Source organism: Semicossyphus pulcher, unplaced genomic scaffold (genome assembly GCF_022749685.1).
Source record: "Semicossyphus pulcher isolate SPU_LCO1_2020_fin unplaced genomic scaffold, fSemPul1.0.p SCAF_14, whole genome shotgun sequence".
NCBI lineage: Eukaryota > Metazoa > Chordata > Actinopteri > Labriformes > Labridae > Semicossyphus > Semicossyphus pulcher.
In genome coordinates this window covers 18,517,083-18,544,198 of record NW_027211648.1, presented here as the reverse complement: position 1 = coordinate 18,544,198, position 27,116 = coordinate 18,517,083, and the positions used below count along the sequence as shown (strand labels likewise).

Here is a 27,116-nt window from a genome sequence, read left to right as displayed (position 1 = left end):
TAGTGTTAGTATTAGATAATTGCATTAAAAGGTGAAAAAAGATGACCTTAAGAAAGAGACGAGAAGCAACAAGAAAGGGGGGAAAAGGACAGAAGACAAGAGTAAGTATGAACTTGTTCTGTACTTTTATGCAGTGAAGAATTCAACTATGTTCACCTGATTCCCAAAGTTCTTAACTAAAATCCTGCTTATTTCCATTTGTTTTTAGGGAGGAGGTGGGAGGAGAGCAGAGAAAAGGAGAGGAGTGATGGGAGGGTGTTCTGCTGTGTGACCTCTCACACAATAGGTAATTATTTATCAAATAAATTAACTAATGTCATGACCAGACTATAAGAACAGTTCATCCTTTCAAAAGTTCTTCCCTTGGATCTGCTATTTGTCCTTTGGAAGTGTTACATTTTAGGCAAAGGGATAATTTACATGTATCTGATATCATTACAGGATTTCATGTCAGTTTAATTATTTGTTCAACAGTTTTTAAACTGTTACTCCTTTTTTCCTTGAAAGGAGAGAGGGGGGGAGGAGGTAGGAGGGTGATCTGGGTGTGGACTCTCTGGCTAAAAAGTAATTATGTATTGATTGACTAACATGACAGGATTTAATGAAGATCAATTATCCGGTCATCTGTTCAAAGTTTAAAATATTTGTCTCCCCTTTGTCTCCCTTTAACTGAAAGGAGAAGTTGGAAGAGAGGAGGTGGGACAATCTCTTGTGTGAACGCTCACTCAAAAAAATTGGAATCAATCTACTGTCATTATAAGATGTCATGAAGTGTTGTGTAGTTATATCTATTGTTTACAAGTTAAATTTTTTAGTAAGAAGAGAGGAAGTGGAAGGAGAGGAGAGGAAGTGGGAGTAAAAAAGGTGTGAACGCTCGCTCTCAAAGGTTAACATTAACTCATTTAATGTTACACACCTGTCATGAAATGATACATACCAAAGTGAATTATTTACACTGTGCAGAAAGAAGAATTCAATAAGTCACAAACTGAACCGTCATCTCCACAAACATGTGATCACATGTGAGAAGAGTTCTCCTAAATTGACCTTATTGTTAAGAGTAACCGTGCAACTGATATTCTTTCATTTAAAATACATTTATGCCGTACTATAACCTTTTATACTGAGCAACACTCAACATTTTAAACAATGCACAATGAGTGAAAACGATTTCCTGAGCCACCAATTTCCTTATTTCTGCGTGCGTTAAATGATGAAGAACAGCCAGTCATTTTAAACATTTCACAGTAAAAGTGCAAGAGAGATGTTTTCTTGTTTCCCGTCACAAACTTATCTCAAAGCTGCTTGGATCCCTAATAATAACATCAGCAATAAACAAGACTACATCTACAGCTTGAATAAGGCCTTGTAAAGTAAAGTACATATATGTGTAACTTTTATAAAAGCAGTTTCTGTCATCTTGATATGACACAGTCTGGGTGGTGGTGCAGGTCAGCGAGTTGCACAGCAAACTCAGAGTGCCAGTCTCTGTCAAAGACTGCCCGCAGCTGACTCTGCAGGGCCTCGGTCTTCCATACGGGGTGGGGAGCATGCTGGGAAATCACCAGACCCACTCCACCTGTGGTCACAAAGTAGTCCCCTGACCAGTTGGAGGTACCTGGAACAACACAACGTTATGTGGTTGATTATTAACCAATTTACATGCAACAAAGTGACTCCTCAGCTCATGAATGCTGAGGAGTTTAAATGTATTAATCCTGAAGGTAATCTGCTACTCACCAATGTACGCTACTTTATCAGTCACCATGTATTTATTGTGGTTCACTCTGGAAAACGGAATATCCGACTGGTTCCCCACAGGTACGATGTAAACTTTCTGTAAATTTGCAAACAGAAAAAGCAAACTCAGTGTTGAGGACATGAGTTCGTACACAGAAGAAGGATTTATTCTCAGTTGTGTCTCACTATTTGGATGCTGATGTCCTGTTTAGGGCTGTCCATTGAGGCTAGAGACTGAAGGAAGGGCAGCATGGCCGGATTAGAGTCTCGCCCACAACTGATCAGCATCCGGATGTTCACCTTCCTCTCGAATGCGGCCGTCCTGATTGCATCATCGATGAAGGGCCAATATCTGTAAAATTAGAGAATCCAAAGAGCAGAAATAAAGCAAAAGAGGCAAATAGCTTGATGGGGGGAGAATGTAATTTTGAAATTCAGGTTCACCTCTGAGGCTTTTCAAAGAGTGTGGCGGGGAAGTACTCCATGACGGCTACATCTACAAAGCGCTCAGCCTCTGAGATGATGGAGAGAATAGCCTCCAGGTCCTGAGTCCTCGATGGAGGACAGAATGATGGTGGAGAAGCCTGGCGTGAAACAGCAAAAAGTTTTAATTCATAAAACCAGACCTCCAAAGTCTGGAGGTTTAGATTACACTCAATGTACAGTCACTCCTACGGAAGAGGATTAGGGCCACTGGAAAAAAAAAAATTAAGGTCCAATTCTGAGAAAAAAGTCAGAATTCTGACTTTTTTCTCAGAATAATAAAAAAAAAAATTCTTTAATTGGACCTTAATTTTTTTTTTTTCCCAGTGGCCCTTATCCTCTTCCGTACACTTCTCTGTAAATACAGACAACAGAATATCACTGTCCTGGCAAAAGGAAACGAAACCTAAGGAACTCACTGCGAGGTAAAGCCTGCTGGAGACATTATCTTCTTTCACCAGCAGGGGGTGCTCTTTGTTGATGGCAGTGTCATACTGTGCAGGCCAGGGTTGCGGCAGGGAGCTGTTTTTTTCTCCCATCACCCAGTACGACTGGAAAATCTTATGCAGGTCCTTTGCTAGAGTGGAGCAGTTGTAGATGACTACTCCCAGCTCCTTCACCTACGGTTACAATTGTAAAACGTTCAGGCAATATTTTAATACGTACAAAAAGCAGCTGCAATTGCATTTTTTATTACCTGTGTGAGAGCCCTCCAGTCCATGTTGGCACTTCCAATAAACACATGTTTACTGTCAACAATCCAAAACTTGCTGTGCAGGACGCCTCTCGTCAAGCGTCCGAAGTTCACCTTCCTCACCTGAACTCCTAAGTGCAGCAAAAGAGAAAGCTGGAGTTGACAATGCATCACAAATCAGAACACAACTGTGGTGAATGGAGAAAAAAGAGCAGACCTTTTTCTTTTAATATCGTGAAATCTGTGGAGTTTGTTCTCACACTGGGAACACTGGACAGCAGTCGCACTGATACATTCCTGGAGGGCAACTCTTCAAGTGCCTTCAGGATCTGCCTTCCCTGAGGGCCGACGCAGAGAACGTTGTTTTACAAATATAACAACACATTCGGCAGCGGTTTCTTTGTGTTTTAGTTGACAACTCACAGGAGTGTCAGAGGAAGAGTTAACATGGATGTCATCCCCAGTTAGAGTCCAGTAGAAAGAGACCACATCCACTTGGTGTTGTGCCACGGAGATCAGATCTTTCCAGGCTTTTTCCAGAGGGATACCAAACGTGACATTACCTTTGTATTTCACATGTTGAGGGATGCTTTCAACCAGGGTCATGCTAAGAGATAAACAGACATGTAATGAGGGAAATCTCTGTATATTGAATTGTAGAGAAGTAGATGTAGACACTGGCTTTGCTAAAACTTCTCAAAACCCTTCAAAATAAGCAGAATATAGACCCTGAAGTAGTCACCAAAGCGATCTTATAAAGAGGACAAAATGTTAATTGTGTTACGGTGCACTTAAATAAAAACATGTTTTATTTACAGAAGTTGAATGGTAGTTATCTATATACTAGAAATCAGAATGCATACATGCAAAAGATTCATGCTCACTTAGGATTGCATGTCATAACAACAGCTTATCTTACGCTTGTGCCTGCTTACCTGCACTGGTCTGTAGAGAACGTGCTGGTTTCCTCAGGAAGTGTGTCGTGATCTTTTGGGGGCGGTGGTCTTTCCAGCACGATGATGGCAAGCACGATCCCCAAGACCGTCAGACAGCCCAACACCACAACTAATGTCACACAGCTGGTCGACCTCTAACGACAAGTTCAGAAGAAAAACAAGTTGAAATATGAGAAAACGTTAGCGAAGCAATAAGAGGAAGGAGGGGTTTATGATGTATTCTTACCCCTTTGTTTGAAACAGAGCCGTCATCAAGGCTGGTATACGCAGTAGTCATGTTTTCCTTTTCCTGAGCTCCTCGCCTGTTAAACTGTAAAAGTTGTCTCTGACAGTAAGAGCTGCTCTGATCCACACTGCTGACAAAATGCTGTTTAAGGTCTAAATCTCAGAACGAGTGATTTTGAATGCACTGAAAACAAAAAGAGACTTACACAAAGCAGATGACGATACTTTTCGACAAAAATAATGATAATGATAACAAGCTTCCTTCTTCTCCCTTCAACACTGAGCTGAAGTGATATCTGACAGTGTTTATAACACAGCCCAGTTCCTGTTTTTACTTTCATTTCTGCTTTCCGTACATGTGCTGGCACTTGGGTAAAAAAATAAAAGGGCAGTGAGTGAAAACTTCAAAGACAACAGCTTTGCTTCATACATTTATTTGTAAAATCACCAGCTAACGAATGACACAAATAACAAAACATAAATACCAGCTAACAAGACAGCATGATTACATCCAAATCATTCTGGGTGAAAGGAGAGGAAACATACGTTTAATATCAAAAAGGTGGACAAACATTTCAGCTCTCAAACCGGCTGCTCGACTTAGGCGGAGTAAAGCAACGGGGGGAATACTATCCCATAGAAGAAGAATAGCAGCAACACTTTGAGCAGGAGGAGTCAAGAGGATGAACATTCAATTTTTAGTTTGTAAACAACCACAACCTCATCCCACACAGCTCTGTGGCACTTAAAGGTACTTTCCAATTACAATCACATGTCCAGCGAGGACCGGGAAGAGGGAAAGAGAAACTTGCTGGTGCTCTGGGTCGCCTTGTTTTCTGCTTTGTTTACGATCTTAAAGGAGAGTAAAGGTTTTCAGTTTGCAGCATATCAGGACGAGGGGCAAATGTACTACATTAGTGCAAAAGACAAGATTGAGAGGTAATTTGTAGTGAACATACATCTTTAGATATTTACATAATGAAGAACAGACACAATCTAATGATCAGATGGACAGTTTTTAAAATGCTATGACACTATTCTCTCGTCATGTGAGGACCTATCAGGCCCTGTGAATCCAGATACAGAGGATATATTAGCACAGTGCTGTATATCTCGTAACCACATGGTGTGATGTCAGCTCAAACACAGATGAATGTTGTTTTGTTATTGTCTTTGGCCAAACCTCAGAGCTTACTGTGCTCTTCAGACGTGGAAAACGCAACAGAAAGTTTCAAGCTCCCAACTGTGTTCGACAAAAATAACCTCACACTTTTTCAGAAGCAGGAGTGGAATGCTTGAAAACTCTTCCTTTATAGCGACTTGGCTGGTAGCAACTGTGAATCTAGCTGGCACTAAAGTCTACCAACTCTCCCAAAGTCTGTTTGTCGTGGTTACAGTGTCTCACAAAAGACCCCTAATAAATACTTTTTACATTCTGCGATAAATCTGGTCCACAGAGAGAAATGTGGCAAACAAAGACGAACACATAAAAACACATAAATCAGGAAATGCAATGGGGTCAACAAAGGAGACAAGTACACAGTGCACGAAGGTCTGCAGCTTTTTACCCCCAACAATGATTTGAACTAATTTGATTTGTCACTACACATCGTATTCATTAGTAGATTTCCCTGAGATGCTTATGCTCAGGTAGTATTTAAAGTGAGTTTTTTTTAAAGGTAGGTCATTGGCAAATAAAGTGGTCGACCTCTAACAAAGAGAATCAAGTAAAGTTTTGAGGCCTGTCAGAGGCGTAAAGGAGATTTATCCCTCATACGCAGGCCTCCCACTGAGCTTACTTTGTGGGCATTTAGTGCAGGCGTCACTGTGAGGTACACCGCTGTGCAGGAGTGTAGTGCTTATAGTGCAGTAGTGTGTATGTTTGGATGTAGAGGAGGCTACAGTTCTGTGTATCACTTCCTCCCACTTGGTTTCGTTGTGTGTACGATGGTCCCACACCTGTTTCTGTGACGTTACAGTACAAGTTCAGCACACAGGAGGAACCTGTGTGTTTGTGTCACATCTCACACCAAATATCCCTGTCTGAGATCGTCTGGTGTCACGACTGCTCTCCTCACACCCTCGCCGGGCCTCGGGCCGCCGCCGCGTTTGGTGGCAGAGTGGACCGTTCGCCAGTCTCGTGAGGAGGGAGCTCGGGAGGGCGGAGCTCCAGATGAGGAGGGGGCGGCAGAGGCTGAGGTCTTGTGTGCTTCAGGCTGCTCGCTGGGCTCCATGACTGTGTTGATCACTGGGGAAAGAAATAAAAATGTTTTAAACTGATCATTCTTTTGTTCTCAATATGAAAGATTATTACCACAAAATTCAATGTATAAGACGCACTTTTAGTACATTTCTTTTCATGTAAAAAGTGGGCTGCGTCCTATATACCAGTGTGACCATTATACCTGTATAAAATGCAGAGAGACGTATTGTATTGTGTTATGGTATTTAACTCAGACGATGACGCTTTAATATAGCTGAAGCTTTGTCACGGACATGCGGCGTCATAATCGCCAGTGTAGCCACCACCCTCACAACAATCAACGTTTCTGTAGGCTAAGCTAGTAGGCTTAACTAACAGATGGTAGGCTATAATTTGTGTGTTTTGAATGTGTTTCAAATGAAAATAAATTTAAATAGTGTTGAAATAATGTTTTTATTAATAAATGGCTATAAAAACCTTTTTCCCTCTGGGATACCCCCAAAAACAGACTGCGACTTATATTCCGGTACGACTTATATTCAGGATTTTACGGTAATTATAATAATGGTTAAGTCAACTCACCCTCAAGTTGCCGTTGAACTCTCCTGAGTTCTTTCAAGATAGATGTGATTTCCTGAAAAACAGATGTCCCATTCAGATCAACAAACAGCATTTATGGGCATACGTTTAACTTGGAATGGTCAAACTTATGTCACCAACCTTGTTAGCGTTTTTTACAACAGGAACTTCACTATCAGAATTAACCTTTGCCTCGATGTCTTGCCAGATATCCATCCTGTCCTGGAACAGTACCCTGTGTGTGCATGAAGCCAAATTCATTTGTTAGTTTGTTTGCTTTCCATATTTTAATTGTCTGGAAAACAGGGATCATTATGAAGTTTTAAATGATGAAATGGAGAATAAAATACGATCAAGTTTAAGTAATAATTAAATAAATGTCTGTTAAATAACTATCTATCAGTGAATGAGGTAACACGATGGTGATTGAGCCTATGGTCCACTGATGAAAGCCTTTGCATTTGCAGTATATAGTATTATTACAGACTGGGTGTCTGTGGCGACAGTCACGCAAAAAATCACAAGCGGCGCCCAGTTAGTGACCCGTTTTCCATCACCCAGCAGCGGTTGGTCTGCCAGAGAGGGTAGGCGGAGCTAAGCGGCTGCTTTTCCGGTCTCTGCAAGTGTTGCGAGTGAACAGTAATCTACTATGGCTGAACAAACAAAGATAAGATCGATGAAAGAGAGCCGCCAGAGAGAACGAAACTGAGATCTTCGAGATTACAACTTTAAATAGAAACATATTTTCCCTCTGATATCTTGTTTTATTTTGGTATACTGTTTGAAAAAATAAGAAATGAGTGGCTCACTCACAACTGAAACCTGTAATCTCAGTCCTCTCAGGCCCATTTATCCAGTCAGAATAGGAATCTGTGTGTTGACTCAGCCAGAACCACTAGTTTAATAAGGCTTAGTCTGGTTGTCAGACAGGATCGATACTTTCCCCCCCCATCAGATTAAACATGGGAATAAAAGATGTTTATTGAAGTGTGGGATACAAATCTTACTTAATTTTGTCAGCAAGTTGCTCAGTGTTTTCTTTGATGGCCAGGATGATCTGAGACACTGGATTCAGCATCAGGTTGTCCACAACGATCTGGAGACAAAACAAAGCGTCATCACAGTGCAGGAGATCACAGAGGCTCTGAAAGTGAGGTGAAGCAGCATGTTAGTTTCAGACCTCGTCTCTGCTCTTAGCCCGCTCCCTGGAGTTTGGTTCACGGTCACTCGAGCTCTGGTCGGGCTCCCTTGTAGAGGTAGTACCTGGTGGGACTCTGCGGCAGTTTAATCCAGCCTCTGGAATATGATGAACCAGCTGCAAGACAATCAAACTTTGGACATTAGTGTTGCAGTAGAAGATAGAGAGACAAATGATCTATTTTGCAGCTGAACAAGGGAATGATATAAGATTAGTGTGCTGTTTTACAGTGACTGCAAGTGGCTGAATCAGGCATTTCAGGAAAAGTATTAGCATTCAGTGATTGAGATTCAAAAAACAGGTTACAGAATTGCAACAGAGCGAAGTAGAGAAGTGCCCTAAAAATAACCCGCTACCAAGAGATGCTTCCTCTTTCAACTTGAGTGTTATTTGTGATTTTATCTTCTGTGTGAATATTCTTCAGTTTCAGTAAAAAAAAAAGAGATGTGAGACTTCGTTTGATATTAAGCATCAACAGCCCTTAGATGTACCTGTTCATGAGCAGTCACTTTAGAGCTGGGTGTGCTGCTCTCTGCTCCAGGGTTTTGTTGATCACCATCACCCGCCACATCGTGGATCTCTCTGGCCAGGATGGCTAGGTCTTTTGCCAGGTCTTGACTCAACCTAGCAGACAGAAACAATAATTATGTATATATATTTACAGTATGATCTGCTGAATTTGAATCCTTGTATTTACATATCAGAATATTCTTGTGTTCTGTGGGGCTTTAAATTAATTTATCAAGGTGATATTAGCTCCTTAGTCAGAAGCCCAGGGCCCCCAATCTAACCTTATAAAATTATATTAGCATGTACTCAAAACAGTTCCTAGTATTCCTTACCGTGCAATCTCAGCGCTGTGGTTGGTCCAGTTGTGGATGGCTTCTCCTTCCTGGTTCTCCTCTTCAGAATCCCTGCTGCGGGCTTTGGGACGCAGGGCGACCACCGGCTGAGGCCGCGCCCGAGGCTGATTGCGTGCGCTGTTGGAAGCTGAGGAAGGTTGGGAGCGTTTGTGTTTAGGGGTGCTCTGGTTTGAGTCGTACTCCTCATCTGAGGTAGAGGCATAGTCAGAGCCTTTCTGTCGTCTCCTGGAGCCTTGGCGTCGTGAATTGGTTTGAGTTATGGAGGGGTGAGGAAAGAGAAGTCGGGAAACAGAGGAGAAGGAAAAATACCATCAAAGAATACAGGAAAGGATGTTTTACCCCAAATCCTCCCCAGAACAAGAGACAGGAGCTGCTGTGGAAGTCATTTCTACTGCTACATTTGATCAGAAAGACGACTCGCACTGTTTCCAGAATCAAAATCATTTTCAAACTAAAATGAGTCCTTGACTTCCACAGCAGAGTATTAGGAAAGTAACATCTAGACAAGCCTGCGATATGTTGCAAAGAGCACATCTATAGTTGTATTAATCATGGCCACAGATTCCTCATGATTTACCATCAACTGCACCCTCATACTACAAGCACAACAACAAACACAAGTCCTGGGTGAACGTTGTGAGTGGGCAACTCACTGAATGGAACCATTCTATTTGTGTAAAGGTGTGAGTAGTTTCGCATGATTAGTGTCTGAGTGGTAATAATGTGATCGTTATTTTAGCCTCACTTCTGCTCGTCTGCTTCAAGTTTAGTTTAGCACGTTGATTAAATTCACCAAAATAGCAGCTTTGTCACAGAAACAGACGTGGCTCTGAGACCAAGATACCATCTTGCAATTAAATGAACCTCCCTCCTGTAAACAATGAGCGTGGCGTCAAGAAAGTAACACACAGAAGGCCAATTTTCAAAGTCACAAAAATATAGCCAGAGAGCTGCTTGTGCTTGTTGTTGAGCCACCACAGAAATAATTTGTTAGTCTTATTGATGTAAGTAAAAGTCCAGAATCCATTTCCCTTTCCAAATGATTTGATTTTTTTTTAAAAGCTGCTTAAAACTACTGTGAGGAGCTTAAATTTGTGTTAATATTGGCGACCCCTGTGGAGGAAGTCTTATTTCTTTGCTGATCTTGTCTTGTACATAAATAGTGTTTTTGTCGGATAACATTATGTATGTCTAATGCCGTGATTCTCAACTGGTGGTTCGGGACCCAAAAGTGGGTCGTGGAGCTGTTTTTAGTCGGTCACAGATGTGTGCTTGAAAAAAAAAAAAAAAAAAAGTTGATGCTGCGCTTTTATTTTGAAGGACATGAGTTTCCTATGACCAGCAGTAGTAGTGTAGTTTATTCACACTCCATGTATCCACTGATTGGATAATTCCAGCGACAGTTACATTTACATTCTTGAAACTTGATGAGCCCTACAGTAGTGATACTTGCGTTGCACTTTTTGTTTTAGTTTATTTCTGTTGAAAAAAAGGCGGTTAACTAAACGAATTGTAGAAGGGAATATCTTCCTCGTACTGCTTCCTGCTTGTCATCTTGGTTGACCCTTATACTGTTGTGTTTTGTGATGTTGACTGTGATGTTTTTATCCATCTCAGGTCCAAACGGCACCATTTTTCATTAAATAAATGTGAGTGGTTGAGAAATTGCAGAAATGTGTCGCGATTTGTCATTAAGGAGGTGGCGGTGGGTCCTGAGGCGAGACCAGTTGAGAACCACTGCCCTAATGTATCACTCATTGTGGATCTTCTGTTGAAAATGTACTCAAAGGCACATCCAGCTTTCCCTGACAGAGACAAGGTGTCAGCGGTTACAGGCATTTAAAATAACTATTTGGAAATAATCAAACTTATTCCTCATAGTCTTGTTTGCTTTTAGAGATCATATGAACAAATCATTTTTTCTTTCAGTTTGTTTCATAACTAGGTTACAAAATCCTCACAGTAGGTTTAAGAACAGACCCAGGGGTTTAAATCCTGAAACACACAACATATAAAGGAGACCATAATGTTTTCAAACCAATTCACCACTTTGTGCCTAAAAGCATTACAAGGTCTTAAAATGAACCAAAGATCTTTTTTGATATAATATCCTGACTAAGACAGGAGTAAATGATTATACAAAGGCGTCATAATGTTTTATACCCAATGAACCTGAGATGTGTTTTATACTCACTTGTTGTGCTGCTGGCATATTTGGCACTATTTGAACGTGCCCGAGTGACCGGCGTCTTGTTGAGGGCTGCTTTCTGCGGCCTCTCTGTGGGCTTCGGCACCGGAGCAGTGGCCCTGGAGCCCTCCGTGTCGCTGGGCGTGTTGAACGAGCTTGTCCGCTTACGAGGCATCGCTAGCATATCCAGCCTGGAGAGTTTCTTTGTTTCCTGGGGTTGCTTAGCTGGGGCGTTGAGTGCCTCTTGGTACAGCCTGTCTGTCTCTGTGCCCTCGTTGTCTGAAGCCTCTCCCAGGCGAGCCCGGCGGAGCATGGACGCTCTGGTGGGTCTTGGGGCCGACAAGCTGTTGGCGCGATGCAAGGCCTGGGATGCTCTGGAAGTCTTTCCGTCTTCCTTCTGAAGGGGCACTGTGTATTTCTTGCAGGTTTGCCTGTTGTATGACTCCTGATCCGAGTGAGGTAAGCTCTGAGGCTCGTCACTTAAGTCTGTGGAGCCGTGTTTCCCAACACTACGTCTCAGGCCAAGCGGCCTCCTAACAGACTCGGTCTTATTGTCTGCTCCCTGAGAGCGCCGCCTATTTAATGGAGTGGACTGCTGACTGGAGTCCTGACTAGCTAAACTGGCTGAGGACGTCTCCCTATTGAAGCCGCTAATGGACGTTTTTTTAGTCAGTGAGTTAGGCCTGGTCTTACTGCTGTGTTGGCTGATTGTGCTCGAGGTATCCACATCAGACTCCCCAGAAAGAGAGTCAGTTATTGGAGACGGTGTTTTTTCTGACTGACCTGATTGAAGTTTAGCTTCCAGAACAGCCAGAACATCCTCCGTGTCTTTGAGGTAAGAATGAGTGTCCTGATTGCACGCTCCCTGAAACAATCCAGGGTCTAGAGCAGGCTGGCTGGAAATGTTGGGCAGCCTGGCATTGCTTGGTCGCTCCTTTGTGAAGCTCTCTTGTCTGATTAATGGGGACACAGTGCGCTCTTTGGACTCTGGACTCTGTCTCTCCTGATCCAGGACGGGAGCAGACATGCTGGGCTTGACTTTTCCAGAGTCCTGGTTGTTTTTGGGTTTGGTCATGGTGGCTGTCGAGAAAGTTTTGTTTGTTAGTTTTCTTTCATTTTTAGGAGTGTTAGATTTTAGGCCGCCATGCTCAGGTTTTGACACAGCCTCCTCTGATCCGATGTAGAAGGACGTAGGTTTGGCTGAGAGTCTGGATTTGTCCTCCGTTTTCTTCTTCTCTGTGTCTGACAGCGGTCTCCTGCTTTGCTCCACGATGGAACCATCGTCGGACCTGCTGGCGTCACTCAAGCTGTCGGGTTCGACGTCGTCCTGCACTGACAACCTGTGAAGTTCATCCAGCGAACTTGGGAGCACCATGCTATTCTCTTCTATATCAAACGTTGAATGCGGGTCATAATGAACGTGAATGCTGGGAGTTGGCATGCCACTCTCCTCCCCCTGCGGCGCTTGGAGCAGGACGCGCCGAGCTCTTGAACCATCGGTGTCTGCACTGTCGTGGTGTCGGGTGAACGTGGCCTTGTGGATGATCGTGCCTCGTGCTGAAGGGAAACAGTTTTAATGCATATTAACCACACATACTGAAAATGAGCATCATTCATATTCATTGGGGCGTCTCATTATCATTTCAAATAGACTCGTGTCTCGTCAGGTGGCTTACCCCCTCCTGACAGCTCCATCTGGGAAGGAATGTCAAAGAGGCCAGACGCAGGGCCAGATTCTGTGTATGTGTCTGCCAGGCTGGCCCAGCAAGACATCCACTTAGGAGCCCCGTGTAACACTGCACCTGCTGGCTGACCCTGCATGAGATAACATACAACTTACTCAAAATCTCTCAAAAAGATGGAAGATGAAACAGTTTTAAAAAGCAGTGTTAAAAATTATACGATCTCCTTATAAGGAAACAGTTAATTTGAGACAAGACAGATTAAAGATACCAGATATTAATCTGTTTCTTAAAGTAATAATCTCAAAGATCTTAGTTCTTATATTTGGCGCCACCTTGTGGCGATAAACGACAACTGCGGGAGAACACTTCCTAGATAGCCAGACCTCTTCAGTTGGCTCCGGTTGTAACTCCTGAACACTTGCAGAGACCGGAAAAGCAGCTGCATAGCTCCGCCTACCCTCTCAGGCAGACCAACCACTGCTGGGTGATGGAAAACGTGTCACTAACTGGACGCTGCTTGTGATTTTTTCCGCGAATGTCGCCACAGACACCCAGTCCGTAATAATAATATATACTGCAAATGCAAAGGCTTTCATCAGTGGGCCATAGACATTTATCTAAATGCAAATCTTCGAGATTATTACTTGAAGTCGGTTATAAAAACATGTATTTGGTCTTTATATTTGGTTAGAAGGAAAACCCAGAACAATGAAGAACCGAGAACCTGTGAGGAAAGATGAGCCAAATCTTAAAACATCAATAGAGAGAAACACCAAGGAAGAGAAGAAATTCCAAGAAGGCAAATCAAGACAGCAACACATGCTGATATTTATTGATTGACTTGCGAATTATTGATTGCCCCACCAATCTTTGTCACCCCACCCTGAGCAGGAAGGGTTACCTTCACCAGACTCTGTGCCTGCCCTGGAGCTGGCCTCACCTCCCCACAGCTACTCTGCCTATGCTGTGTCTTGCTTTGAGCAATTACAGGCATAAATGCTGATGATGTTTCTGCTTCTCTCTGGTTGGTTCGCTCTGGGCTCTCATAAACACCAAATACCTGTCAGGAACAGAGCAGTGCAAGTGGATGAGGAAGTGGGACTGCAAATGTCCATGGAGTTGGGCTTTTTCCCGCTAGATTAGAGAGAACTGGTGACGTATTTCCTCTCAGTAACATGTGATTATTAGCCATATAAACGTCCCCTATGGTATTGATTTAAATGAGGAAAGAGACTTGCCTGGCCAATCTTTTTGCGTGCCTCTTCTATCTCTCGGTCTTGAACATCTGCTTCGATGGTGTAGGTTCCTGCATCACTCAGACAGTCGTCATCTTCGTTTCTGGGGCCGGCTTGGGGGCTCTTGAGTTCCAAACTCTGAGACACCGGTGGCATCACGGGGGCCTTGAGGGGAACAGGCTGGCGGATAGGAGAGGAAGTCTGAGGCTGGTATGATGCAGAGGGACTGGAGTGGGATACAACCAATGTCTCAGTTTTAGCGGGCTCTCTTTTAGCTGCTTCAGGAGGAATAGATGTTTTTCTCTCCCATGTGGCAGAAGAGGATGGCTTTGCCTGTTTGAACAGTTCAGCGGTAAAGTCCTGGGCGAGCTTAGATCTCCGGCCCGCACTGCTGAAGGGCCTTGCAGGCACAGATGATGAAGAGCGAGAGGAGAAGCCGGTGCTGATCCGGTCCTCTGTCTTCTCTCTTCGCAGAGAGCCGGCTCTTTGGGGGCCCGTGGAAGCAGCGCTCTTCAGGGGGATCGTGTATCGTTGTGTTGGGGGAGTGTTGGGGACTCGAGGTTGGACTGCTCTCTCCCCTGTGGGGCTTGAGCTCTTCCTCGCCTTCTCCAGCTGGACCCTGAGGGCTGAGGGCTCGGGTGGGGACGAGTTATTGGTGAAGGACTGGGAGCGCTTCTTTCTCGGGTTGTCGTCAAAAAATTCAATGACAAAAGCTTGGTGAGGCTCAGCTTTGCCAAGACTGGGAAGGGACTGAAACTCTGGTGGAGAGTTGGAAGAGGGTGCCTTAGAGTCAGGGGAGGGGAAGTGTTGGGGCATGGAGGCTCTCAGGGGTTGTGGAGACACTTGGGAGCCAGCCTGAAGATCTGATGGTAGGAAGTCATTTCCATTTATTGAAGGATCGCCAGAATCACTGTGAGGGCCATCTTCACGGTTTGCTGAGAAAGGAAAGACCAAAAGGTAGTGTCAGAGTTATTACTGCAGAGCCAGGGCTAGTAAAGATAAACAGACTTGTATATGTGACTCACCCTTGGTATTGTGAATTAACGGGTCACTGTTTGAGCTATACGTGTCCTCAGCCTGAGACCTCCTCCTCATCATGCTGGCATTGCTTTGAACCAGCCAATCAGCAACTTTGCTTTCTGCTGACATCACCTCAGTGGGTGTCGTGACGTCTGTGGAAGGTAGATTGGGCTGCTGGCGGAAAGAAAACTTGGTCACGTGGTCCTTGATCTTCATTTTACCTGGAGTGCATTCGTCGAATTCGATGGTGAAGGAGGCGTGGCTTTGGACCACGGGGGGTGTGGGGGTGGAGGGGACACACTGAGTGGGATCTGGAGTGTCCTTCGTGGGAACCTCATGAACCTGTGTTTCCGGTTTCTTGGCAGGTCGTTGCTGCAGTTCCTTTGTTGGGATCTCAAAGTAGCTCGGTTCCCGGCGGTACGAGAAGATGGACTTGGCCTGACTGTCGGACAGAGAGCCGTTGACCTCATATCGGGACACGTCTTTAGCATGCTCTATGAGGAGGACAGCAAACACAGGTACACAACAAGCATTAGGGATTGTTCTACATACTGCAATCCACTAAGAGATTAAATGACTATAGAATAAAAAACATTTCTGCATTTGGAATAAAACATTTCTATTTGTTTTCATTCATCTTCAACAGTTATAGCTGAGTACTAAGAGGTACACAAAGCTAGGGTACCTAAATGAAATGAATCAGATGCCACCGTTTCACAATTCCTGAAAGTGGGAGCTATCAATAACACAAAGATTTTAGCTGTTAGACTTTCATAATAAATCCAACAGTTTGTCTTTGGGTGCCAGTTGGATGTGGACAAATATCACTGTAGGAGCTCAGAGTCCGGCGGAGAGAAGTTAAGCAGGAATAATCTGTTTCAGCCGAGGCAGCATGAGGAAAACAATCACCCTCCCTCCCCCCTCCAGCAGCTTTGATGGTCATAATCCATCACGAGGCAGACGGGCACTGCCCGTTGGCTTGGCATGGTATAGCCTGGCTAACAGTCCACAACCAGCCCTGAGCACAACACCATCCATCTCTCATTGACCACAAAGGGCATCAGGTAGCAGTCATGTGAAGTAAATTATATGAGAAGATCTCCACTGGAGCACAAATACCATTTTGCTTAAAATATATAAACAACAAAAAGACTGTAGCTTGTTGTCATGGTAATAACAGTAGGTAAATTCTCTGACCTGGAGACCCATGTTCAGGCGATTCCCCCCCTCTGTTCTGCTCTTTGTTGGCTGGGTCCTCGTCCTCCCCCCACCAAGACGGTTGGCCGTAGAGAGGAGTGGGCTTGGATATTGGAGAATCTGTGACACCTAACAGACAGACGCACAAACACAAGCACAGACACAGACAAAGAATCACCATCAGGCACATGGGCACGCTCGGGCGCAGGGAGCAACGGGAGGAAAGAAGAAAGAGCCAAACCAGAACTGCATTTATACGGCCTCTTGGATTAATGCGGCTATACGTATAATGTTGCACAATATTGGAGCTCACGAGGACCGAGTGTTACACGTTACATTTGGGCTTTTGACCGTTCCCACACATTCCCACAACACATAGAGAGGGTTGAGGGTCATACTGTTAAACCAGCTGTATCACGCAAGCCACCAAAACATAATCCTTCTCATGTAAATCAGGACAAAGCTAATCCTCATCTTTAAATAAAAAAACACATTATAAAGGATATAGGATATCGACTGCAAGGCTTCTTGTAGACAGTGTCACAAATGCTTTTGCACATTTAACTTCATATGTATTTCTGGGGAATGAGGGTTATTTCCTGTTTCTGAACTGTTGCTTAGCTCTTAGCGGGCTTGTCAGTCCACACATGCCAGCAAGCCTATACGGCACTAATCAGATAATCTAGACGCCGCTTATCGACCCGATACGAAGGCTGAAAAAGCTTTTGGAATCGTGAAACCTCCACATTGAAATCCAAAGCGTCAGCAGCACTTCACCACTGTTGCCGTGGACACACACAATAAGACATCAACACAGTGACCAGAGAAGCACAGTGGCATGTCACTAATTCCTTTCCCATTACTCAATCCTCTCCTTTTGGCTAAAGAAAACAGGGTCAGTACTGACTGTATTTTTTAGACTAATAAATGACGAATGTGAGGGTGATTTTTTGGGTCATCTTACTTGCAAGGACAGCAAGAAACACACTTTGGACACTTTGGCAAACTTATTAAGTTAAAGGTTACAAAAGTGAGTAAGCCTCGTTTAAACTCGTGTAGTGCTGATGTGTACTGTATCAGGAAACATGTCAACTATCTATTTCATGCCGTTTTAGTGAATAATTCACAGCCCCGAGCACTGGCAGAGTAAAGTAGGTTTTACTGAGTCACACACTGTACAAGTGAAGTGTCCTGCCCTGCAGACAGCTGGAGGATTGGATACACTCCACATCCTGTACAGCTGCATGGGAAAACAAGCATGAGCACACAAAGGAGATATAGAGAGCTCTCTCAGTCCTCTCACTGGTAGAGATTCAACATGAGACATCCAATCCAAAAAGCAACATACAAACTACAAACAAATCCAGTCAGAATACATTAAGAATAAATTTGCATGAAGTTATCAAAGGCTCATCATCATCAGGCTGGTAGTGCAGCTTTATTTTCTGTAACATACTACCCAAACACCTTATCTTGTTGGGGCTGCATTTCGTGAGACAGCGGAAAACACATCTGTTATCTCATTGGTGGACTGGATCACAGCAACACAGGACGCTGCGGGCGGTAACTGCGTGGCCCCCCCTAATAAACACGGCTTCAGTGAGCATGTTCAACAAAGAGTTTTCAGTCACAGGTCTACAGGATCACTGTGGTTAGCTTAAAGCTGCAGGACATACAACCACACACAAATCCTAGTACAAGACTTCTATTCTTTTTTTCCTCAAGTTCGGCAGGTCAGTTACTTGTTTGTAAGGCCTCTCTCCAGGTTGTGAAAGAAGTTCTAGAAAAGTCCTATTTTAAGCAGCAGTTGTAGTTTTCCCTCTCAGCTCACAGGGGCGATTGTGGAGCAGAAAGCACGAGAATTGCTAAATCAACAACAGCTGGAATGGGTTTTGTCAGCCTGAATGAGCTCCATTCACAAAGCTGCTTTTGAACTAACAATTCTCTGACTGTCCTACTGTTGCCTCTACTGTACGACAGGATTTACTCAGCGCAGTCAGAGGCCGAGAGGGCATTACAGCCACCGGGAATATAAGCAGCAACAAATCCAGCTACATGGACATAAGAGCCATCTTGGTAACTAAAAAGCCTCGACGCCTTCTAATTCCTCTCCGACACGTGTTACAGCACCATTGGGGTGTTTGGCAGCACCCCACCTCTTGTGAGCACTCAGGCATGGCTGACAGAGATAAGACTCCTTAACTCTTAACCCCTCTGCTTGTCTGGCAGGCTCTTACTCGTGTTTACTCTTTCTGCCAACTCCGGGATGCGAGGATCTATTTCTTTACTGACTTTCACCTTAACCCCTCAGCTCAGCCTAATCTCACACCAGGGAAGCTTTTATACAAGAAGCCATGACCGCCTTATCAAGTGATCTGCAGGCAAAGTCACACAGCACATGGAGACAAAAAGACTTCCTCTTCCTCCTGTAAATGTGTGAACATGGTATTCAAATCCGCTTTATTTGGAACAGTTCCTCTCCGCTATAAAACCAGGTACTTCCTGCTAATATGACCTGCTGTGATGGAGGAGGAGGTGCAGCTAGAGAGGTTTACCTGTGAGAGACTGGGCTTTCCGCTCTGCTCTGTCCTGCTGTTTCACGTTGGAAACGGAGCCTTTGCTCTTCTCTGAGCTCTGCTGTTTTTCCTTCGCCTTGGCCTCCAGAGCCTTGATACCGAGCTGCAGCTGGCTGGTGTACTTCTCATGCTGCCGGGAAAAAGACAGGAGGGAAGCAGGATGTGATAACCAACAATCAGTACAGCTGTAACTGTCCTCAGACATACAGATCACAGTATAAGGAAGAACATGCACCAGGGACTTCTGCACAGTGTTAACTATAGATACCTGTAAAAAACACAATCGTATTTTAATATATCCAACATTTTGGGGTGTCTTTCATATGCCTGAGTGATAGACAATTGTTAGCAGGGTTGTGGTCATTAAGGTGAGTCTACAGTAGAAGTTGCACAAAGCAAAATTATACAAGGACGCAGCTAAGCATTCAAATATTCAAGTTTAAATCAAAGACGCTGTACAAAGGTGGTAAATAAGCTCCGCTCCAATTCTCCAACACAAGTTATCCAATTAGTTTTAAAGCACAGAGCTCATCAAGATAAGTGGTAAGCAAGGTCACACACAGGTGACATCACGTTTCTTTCCCCTGATCAAAAATGTTGCATATTATTCGGTTAGGTCCGTCAAAACACAGGACAATAACAACCAACCATTTAAACTATGAATTGAATGTTATAAGTAAAATTGGAAACATTTTCAGGTGAAGCCGCTTACTTGCTTTTCTTGTCTTTGGTTGTTTATTTAAAGCTCTTGTGAGTTGACTTTTTGTCAGACAAAAGGAAAAATTTGAAGGTTTTAGCAATTATTATTATCATTCTAATCTCTAGTAACTTCCAAGCGTTTCCAATCATTTTTGATATCATAGGCTAAGCGGGAAAACACAACAACAAAAACAACAACAGATGAATGAATAATAAGGTATGATAGAAGAGCACAACGCTTCATTAACATTAACGAGGATCAGTGGCAAACATTTCTCCAGTGCTCATCTAAAAAGGCTGCTTATAGGGCTCGGCCGAAATCCTCTATCACGATGTAGGATTTTTCATATCTCAATAACGATACGTCATGTTTTCTGGTAATTTAACAAATAATTATTCTATATGAAATAACAACGTTAAGGCCTATTTTTGGCTAATCCTGTGTGGATTAAATACTTGATAAATAAAAAGTACTGATTTCCGTTTTCACTTAGGCCTCGAGCCTGAGACCTTTTCTGCATGTTAATGTCCATGTTAACAAACAGCGCCTCCCTCTATGGTTCACTCCAGGTTCACTCCCACGTGCAAGGATTACAATGTAAAGCATTGTCAAAATGATATAAAAAATGCTGTAAAGCAGTTCAATTGCTGGTATTGTGACATCTCGATAAAGGCGATATAGAAAAACACATTTTCATATAGTTTTAAGGATAGATATTGTCATATTGCCCGGCCCTAGCTGCTGGTATCACTTACTTTAAGAGCTTCCTCCGGGACCTTGTGCTGACTTCTCTCCAGGATATAAACATGAGAATGTGCAGCAGGAGTTAAAGTAAACAGTGAAAATATGATAATACATCTATTTACATATTCACAGTTAGGTGTCTGGCTCTGTAAGATGTTTGTTAGAAGAGGGACTTTAAGGACAAACTCAGTGAGAACTCTTCCACATGCCTGGTTTCCGCCTTATCTCCTACGCAGGTCGAAAGTACTTTTGTCTACAAGCAGTGCAGACATGTCGCAATTTTCAAAGAAGCTCCTTCTCCTTGAGTCGTGTAATTTTACTTGCCACATATTGGTCACAAACATTCCTAGATGTCTCTGCACTCTTAAAAACGTTACCCCCACAGTGCTATCTTAACCAAGTTTCACTGATAATTAGTTTTGTGCTGTGGGGGTCAAAGGGTGCAGGAGATTTTCCGTCCACATTGACCATAATCTAAAACCCCTGACTGAAAAAGCAGAGGGGATTAACATGCCGATGGAGCTAAAGACCACAGTGGGAAACATAAAATGTTAAACATTTACTTCTCTAACTGAAGAACAGATACGCTGCATTACATGAATCACAAAATAAAAGCTTAGCCAAACATGTTACTGACATTTAAAGGAGGAATATAAAGAAAGGATATCATAGCCAAAGCGGATGACATCAGAGAGCTTGAGGGTGATGTACGTCTGGTCTGGGATTCTTAAGTCGTTCACAAACGTCTGTAAAATAAAGAACAATAACATCAATGTCCTACATGTTCACTGATGATTAATGAAGTACATGTGTTGACTCACAGGTGAAAGGCTTTAATTCCTTGTGGCACTCGCCCAGTTACTGTAAGGTGCTTTGCAAATTGCCCTTTTCCCACTGAAAGTAAATCCACCAGCACTTTGAAACTCTGATGAGATTATGTTGTTATGCAACGACCTTCTCGCTAGAATCCTTGAGGACAAGTGGAAGTAAAAACACGCTGTATTTGCGTTTGTTTGTCGATCAATTACGCTATCTTCTGCCTAAACTAACAACTGGTGGGACCTTTATCATCAGATCACTGAATGTAAAGAAAGATAATGCTTAAAGTATGCAGGGACAGACTGGAGGAGCATGTTATTCTATACTAGACTCGACTAAATGTGGATAATTGGGGGAAAATATTGGCTTTCAGTCACTGGACCTCACACTGTTCTGCTCTGATTAGTTTGGCTGCAGTTACAGAGGCCAAAAGAAACACTCTGTGAGAACAATGAAGGGTTTCTCCCACTGCTCAACTGTGGATTTCACTGGGATAATGGTGAAATGAAGTGGCAACAGGGCCGTGAAGGGAGGGAGGAGGGGGAGAGGCTAAAGTGAAAAGGGGGTCCAGACCAGCAGGAAAATCCAGTCTCCTTATTGCCTCTGTTCTACCAACCGTCCCCGTCTCTGGCACACAGAGAGGTATGTGGGACTCGAGTCTTCAGGGAGCCCAGTAGCTGGCTCCGTTATCGCTCTGGGCTGAGGTAGGTAGTCTGACACTAGAGACAAGCTCACTCACCCCATTCAAGCTGCCCAGGTCCTTCACCATGTGCTCGTCTCTGTTCGTGTCGTAGTTGATCACAGCGTGCTGTTTGTCCACACTGCGAGACTGCAACAGAAGACAAGCAGAAGTCATTAGAGCTGAAGTGATCGCAAGCCAAAAAACACAAACCGTTCTGTTACTCTAAAGCAGGAATTTGCTCATTTCTTCCAACTTCTTCTGTATTATATCAATGGTATCTGCATTTCTTTTCATTCTGCGCTGTTGGTGGGACAAAACTGAACATTTTCAGACTTTAAAGTAATCATCTCCAAGATTTTCATTTAAATAAATGTTTGTTATGTCACTTTCACCGAATGAGGTAACACAATGGTGATTGAGCCTATGGCCCACTGATGAAAGCAGGACTGGGTGTTTGGTGCGACTTTTGCAGAAGGAAATCACAAGCAGTGCCCAGTTAGTGACGCGTTTTCCATCACCCAGCAGTGGTTGGTCTGCCAGAGAGTGTAGGCGGAGCTAAGCGGGTTTTTTTCCTGTCTCTGCAAGTGTTGCGAGTAAACCGTAATCTACTATGGGTGAACAAACACAGAAAAGATCGATGACTACGGATACAACTTTAAAATTAGAAAGAAAAAGAAACAAATTCGACGCTCAAATGAAGGCAAACAGGTTAAAAAGGAAAGAAACCATCAGCGAGGAAAATCAAGAGTTACAACCGGATTCAACCGTGGACGTCAAACATGTGACACTGTCTGGATATGTGGGAAGTGTGCTGCTGCAATTAACGTTTATCGCCAAAGAGAACGAAAATGAGAACTTCGAGATGATAACTTTAAACGAGCAAATAATCAGCACATTTCTTCAATTAAAAAAAATGATCTGCATCCCTAAAGTCATTACTACACTATGATCCTAAATAACGTCTTGAGTGGATGTATAAAAACTTGAGCATAATTCAGCAGTCAGGTAAATCTTCCCCTGAATACACCACAAGCAACGTTAAATACATCAACACTAATAGATGCTCCTCTTCTGCCAAACTCATCCTGCATAGCTTAAGTACTTGTGCACATGGTCTTCCTGCCATTCACTGGAGGAAAAATGTGCTTACTTCTAAAAATACTTCCGTGATCCAGACTCACTCTCTCTGCTCATTAGGCGACCTGGGCCCCCTCATCACAACAACTATCAAAGATTGAAGATGACTGCTGAACGCCTGTGTTTCAGTGGTCCATTTACAGGGTTGTCATAAACGCTTCCACACAAACTACTAACTGGGATAAACAGTGTACGTGGACTTCCAGAAAACCGCCTGTACACACTATAAGGCTGTTCTATCAGTCAGTTTACCTGCTTGATTAGGTCAGCCATGAAGCACATTCCTAATTTGTTGACCTTTAGCTTCACTTCGCCTCTTTATCACAGAGTAAATGTTAGTTCTTCTGGTAGACACGGAAACAATAACTACACAACTGAACTACACGAAAAGCAGCCACTGTTTTTGTAGGAGCTAAATGATCTAACTACTGGTCATCATGGAGATGCAGACACTAGTTGTCATGGAAAGTCCAAACAGGCAAGTCAAGGCCATCAGCTATGCTATTTGATATGACTCCTCTTACTCTCAATCCCTGCTTTTCACGCCAAACAGAAATCTCATGTTACACACATTCAACTATGGTTTGAACAGGAAAAATGCTTTTACTTACAAACAGAAAAACACAAGATTAAAGGGTAAAAGTCCAATTAGAGCAGAAACTGACTGTGTGTGCCAAGTCAGGGAGCAGCACTAGAAAAGTCTGCAGCAGTTCAGACTGGGAGAAACTGAGGTTTTTCCTGGATCCGCCGACGCCTAAATGTGGACATGAGCAACTTTTCAATCTAACTGGCCTCTGTGGTTGGCAGGGCTTTTCTGAGCATAACGCACTGACTACGGAAAGTATAAACAACTGCTTCTGACTGATGCACATTCCTCTTTCACTGGTCTAAATACAGAGAGGAGAAAATGGCTTAAAGAGGGTTACACAAAGACCACAGAGAAATTGTGTTTATGACAGAAACTGCATGAGAAAACAACACAGTGAGTGGAATGCTACAGCCGTGTTTTAACTCATTGTGTGAAAGGCTGTCAGGGGCAACTTTGTGTTGGGAGGCACTGTCACCGGGTTACACGCTCAGAAACGCACACATGAAGCATGCACGGAGCCTCCCACTGATGTTTCACACATTTATGTGACCTGCTGTCCTGTCAGACATCAGCGAGGGGTAATGAACCTCCTGAGCATTTCTGACACATAACAGTGAGCTCATATGACACGAGACTGAGCGCAAACACGCACTCCCTTTCAGCCGTGCTGTTAAACAAACAAAGTCACACACCTGCAGCATTAGCTCGCAATCATCCCGGCCAACAAAGATCATCTCCCGTGGCAAACGGTGGCGTGTGCCTGAGCTGCTGACCAGGAACCATGATGTCACACTCATGTTGGGGCCACGAGTCAGGATCCTCTTTGCATCCTGTGAAAAGACAGCAAGATAAATATAAGACAGATTTGACCCAGACGACTTAAGTCTGGTGAACCTGAGGGTTGTATGAGCAATTAAAGTGGCATTCAGGAGCATGTTCTAAATTCAATACCTGTGTCCTTAAACAATGCCAGGTGTCTAATAAAAAGCTGCTGCTGTGAAAGCATGCTTCATTGTGGAGATTACTGAGCGGAAGCCCTCATCTTACCTTAGTTAGACCTGTTTATACAACTAATTCTGGCCTGTCTGTGTATTTCTATGGAGATAATCATTTTCATTTCAACTGCTGATGAGTCTGACAGTTTAGAGACAGACAGGTTTCCATGTGTCAATAGGAGATTCAGTATGTAAGCACGACCCACAACGACCTTTTCTTACTAAATAAAAGATACAGCATATTTGAATTAATGTTTAAAAACAGTAACTGATTTACAAAGCATGCTGGGAAACCTGTTGCAAAGTGGCGCCTGTGAGTAACTTAGCTAACAACCTAAACTTCCAGTGCCTACGTTTTTACTTCCTGTACCCTCGGCTACCTGAGCACTATTCACAATGAAACATTATCCAGAAACAGTATTTATATCGTAAATTACAACCTATTTATTGTCTCCTAACGGCAGCAATTATATCGTAATGAATTACACCGCTGATGTTTGAATCTGTCGGTGACATAGAGGTTGTTTAGCTAACGTTATTAAGCCCCTTGTTTGACCGAAACAAGCTTTTTCCAACGCTTTGCTCCAACAAGGACGTACCTTTAACGCTTTCTCCGTCTTACTCTTGAGTGAAGCCAGTGTTTCTAGTCCTAGAGCAGATGAAACTCGACGACCGACATGTATAACAAGAACACCAGGTAACACTGAACAGGTAAATGTCGTTCACACCTTCTTCTTCCTCTGGGAATGACAAGCGGGTGAAACTCTCCTCCAACGCCTCTTCTGCCGACACGGTGACGTAGCCCGACAAGTCCCATCAAACGCTTTACGAGTTTAAGCTGAGAGGTTCAGGGAGGTAAGAGCTCCCACTCTGTTTGTTTTCCTGGTGCAGAAAAACTCAAGGTGGGGAAAAATAGTAGCATAGCTAAATATCTAGTCACCATAGCACTAGTAACGTAGTTAAACATATTATTTTGTATAATTTAGAATTAATTGTAATAGTATTTTTTAATGAAATTCCATTTAACGTATTAAAAAAAATAAGAAAGTAATCTTTGTTTGTTACAGTTGTGTAACAATAGTACTATATTTTTTAAAAAGTGTGTTTTTTCCCTTTTGTTTGGGTATTTGTGGTTTATGTGTGTAGTCAGTAATGGAATAAGGTTATACCTTGATCTTTACATTCATAAAAGTAGCAATACTACTTAATAGAGATAATCTACAAATAAAAGTTCCGTAGCCTATTCAAAATACATTTGTAACTTAAGTAAAAAGTATTATATACAAAATGTATTTAAAGTAACAAAATTAATTGTTAATTGTGCAGAATTGCCAAAATCATTTGGTTTGAAACTCAGTGTATCTTGGTCACAAGTTCAAGAAAATGTGAAGACTTCCATATTATGGTCATTTGTATTATGTGTTTATGTTTAAGAAAATATCCTGGAAGAATACATATTTATCAGATATTTGACTTCCACATGTTGATATGGGCAGAAGCTTCAAACTTTTTGTTTTGGTTAGGACATAGGCCTACAGTATATATTTGGATTCTTTATCATGTTTTAGTAATAATCATATAAAGATTATCTTATCTGTATCTTATGATGTTTTTAAAGTTTGTAATATTCTTTTAAAGAAAACTGGGATCTGCAAAGTAACATAAACTGTCAGGGCTGAACAGGTAGAACAGGTCGTTCACTTATCAAAGGGTTGGTTGTTTGCTCCCAAGCTCCTCCTGTCATGTGGAAGTGTCCTTGAGCAGAAAATGTGACGGGCGCATGCGTAGGGATTAGACACGATTTTTGCAAACCGGGTTCAAATTTGAAGCATTTGGTGATGCATTACTTTTATAGACGATCTTCGCCTTTATTCACAGCCAGACAGGACTTTGTTTATCCTGTTTCACGTTGGCACGGTCGGACAATAGATGGGATAATGTGTCAGTTTAAAGTCAAATAAAATTATTCCTTTTTCGTGGCAACCAGCTGGATGGTAGTCGCCTCTTCTGCTCCGGGTAACTTTAGTAGCTTTTTGTTTCTTTTAGTTAAAATTAATGTTGACTTACTGCTGTTGAAAAGTGTAATAATATTCCCTTAAAATATGATATCTCAAGCTAAATTCAACTTGCAGTATGCAGTCTATCTAAACCCACGCGCTCTCAGTTCTAATCAAATAAAAGCTCTGATGAGGATTGGTGGATATGGGATATTATTCTATCAGAATCACTTTTTACATAAACATAGTGAGCCATGTGGCCGCTAGATGGCGCTCTAGTTTCAATGTATCGTATTTATCTCCAGAACTCAGAACTTTTTTGATACAAGATTTCTTGGGGACGTTTGTTCAATACACACCGATTTTTTGTTCTCAGTGTGTTGGTGGTAAGATGTGGTGGAAATTATACTCATCTTTTAATTTAGTATACCAGCGATGCTGCTTAAAAGAAATACATAGAAATAGAATGACTTTGCCTGCATTTAAAAATGTACTTATGTAGAAGTACAACATTATTATTAAAACTGACTAAAAAACTCACTATTCAGAATGGCACATTTTAGAATAATGTAGCCTTTACAATAGTATTAGACTATAGTTATTTATACCAC

The 27,116-nt window shown here is 42.8% G+C and overlaps 2 protein-coding genes across 4 annotated transcripts; both read right to left on the bottom strand.

The window, feature by feature from the left end:
* Window positions 1-887: 887 nt before the first annotated feature.
* LOC138591302 (5'-3' exonuclease PLD4) lies at window positions 888-4,380 on the bottom strand. 3 transcript variants are annotated; one of them, XM_069661850.1, is made up of 11 exons: window positions 4,305-4,380; window positions 4,100-4,183; window positions 3,853-4,007; window positions 3,341-3,524; window positions 3,135-3,255; window positions 2,921-3,048; window positions 2,643-2,843; window positions 2,185-2,324; window positions 1,927-2,092; window positions 1,741-1,837; window positions 888-1,618 (listed from the first exon to the last, which is right to left on the bottom strand). In XM_069661850.1, the coding sequence occupies exons 2-11, from the start codon at window positions 4,148-4,150 to the stop codon at window positions 1,416-1,418; spliced, it is 1,446 nt and encodes a 481-aa protein (XP_069517951.1). In that variant the 5' UTR covers window positions 4,151-4,183; window positions 4,305-4,380; the 3' UTR covers window positions 888-1,415. The 3 variants fall into 3 exon arrangements, with proteins under 3 accessions (XP_069517951.1, XP_069517950.1, XP_069517949.1); XM_069661849.1 differs by having other exon boundaries at window positions 4,100-4,226; window positions 4,305-4,333; XM_069661848.1 differs by having other exon boundaries at window positions 4,100-4,357.
* A 142-nt stretch (window positions 4,381-4,522) lies between these two features.
* cep170ba (centrosomal protein 170Ba) lies at window positions 4,523-25,282 on the bottom strand. The gene is made up of 19 exons (XM_069662224.1): window positions 25,108-25,282; window positions 24,206-24,343; window positions 21,845-21,934; window positions 20,954-21,032; window positions 20,298-20,356; window positions 18,822-18,972; window positions 16,267-16,395; window positions 15,075-15,563; window positions 14,053-14,984; window positions 13,716-13,874; window positions 12,806-12,944; window positions 11,136-12,686; window positions 8,921-9,173; window positions 8,570-8,702; window positions 8,061-8,195; window positions 7,888-7,976; window positions 7,022-7,115; window positions 6,884-6,935; window positions 4,523-6,346 (listed from the first exon to the last, which is right to left on the bottom strand). Exons 2-19 carry the CDS (start codon window positions 24,308-24,310, stop codon window positions 6,123-6,125), a joined length of 4,863 nt encoding a protein of 1,620 aa, XP_069518325.1. The 5' UTR covers window positions 24,311-24,343; window positions 25,108-25,282; the 3' UTR covers window positions 4,523-6,122.
* Window positions 25,283-27,116: the final 1,834 nt, after the last annotated feature.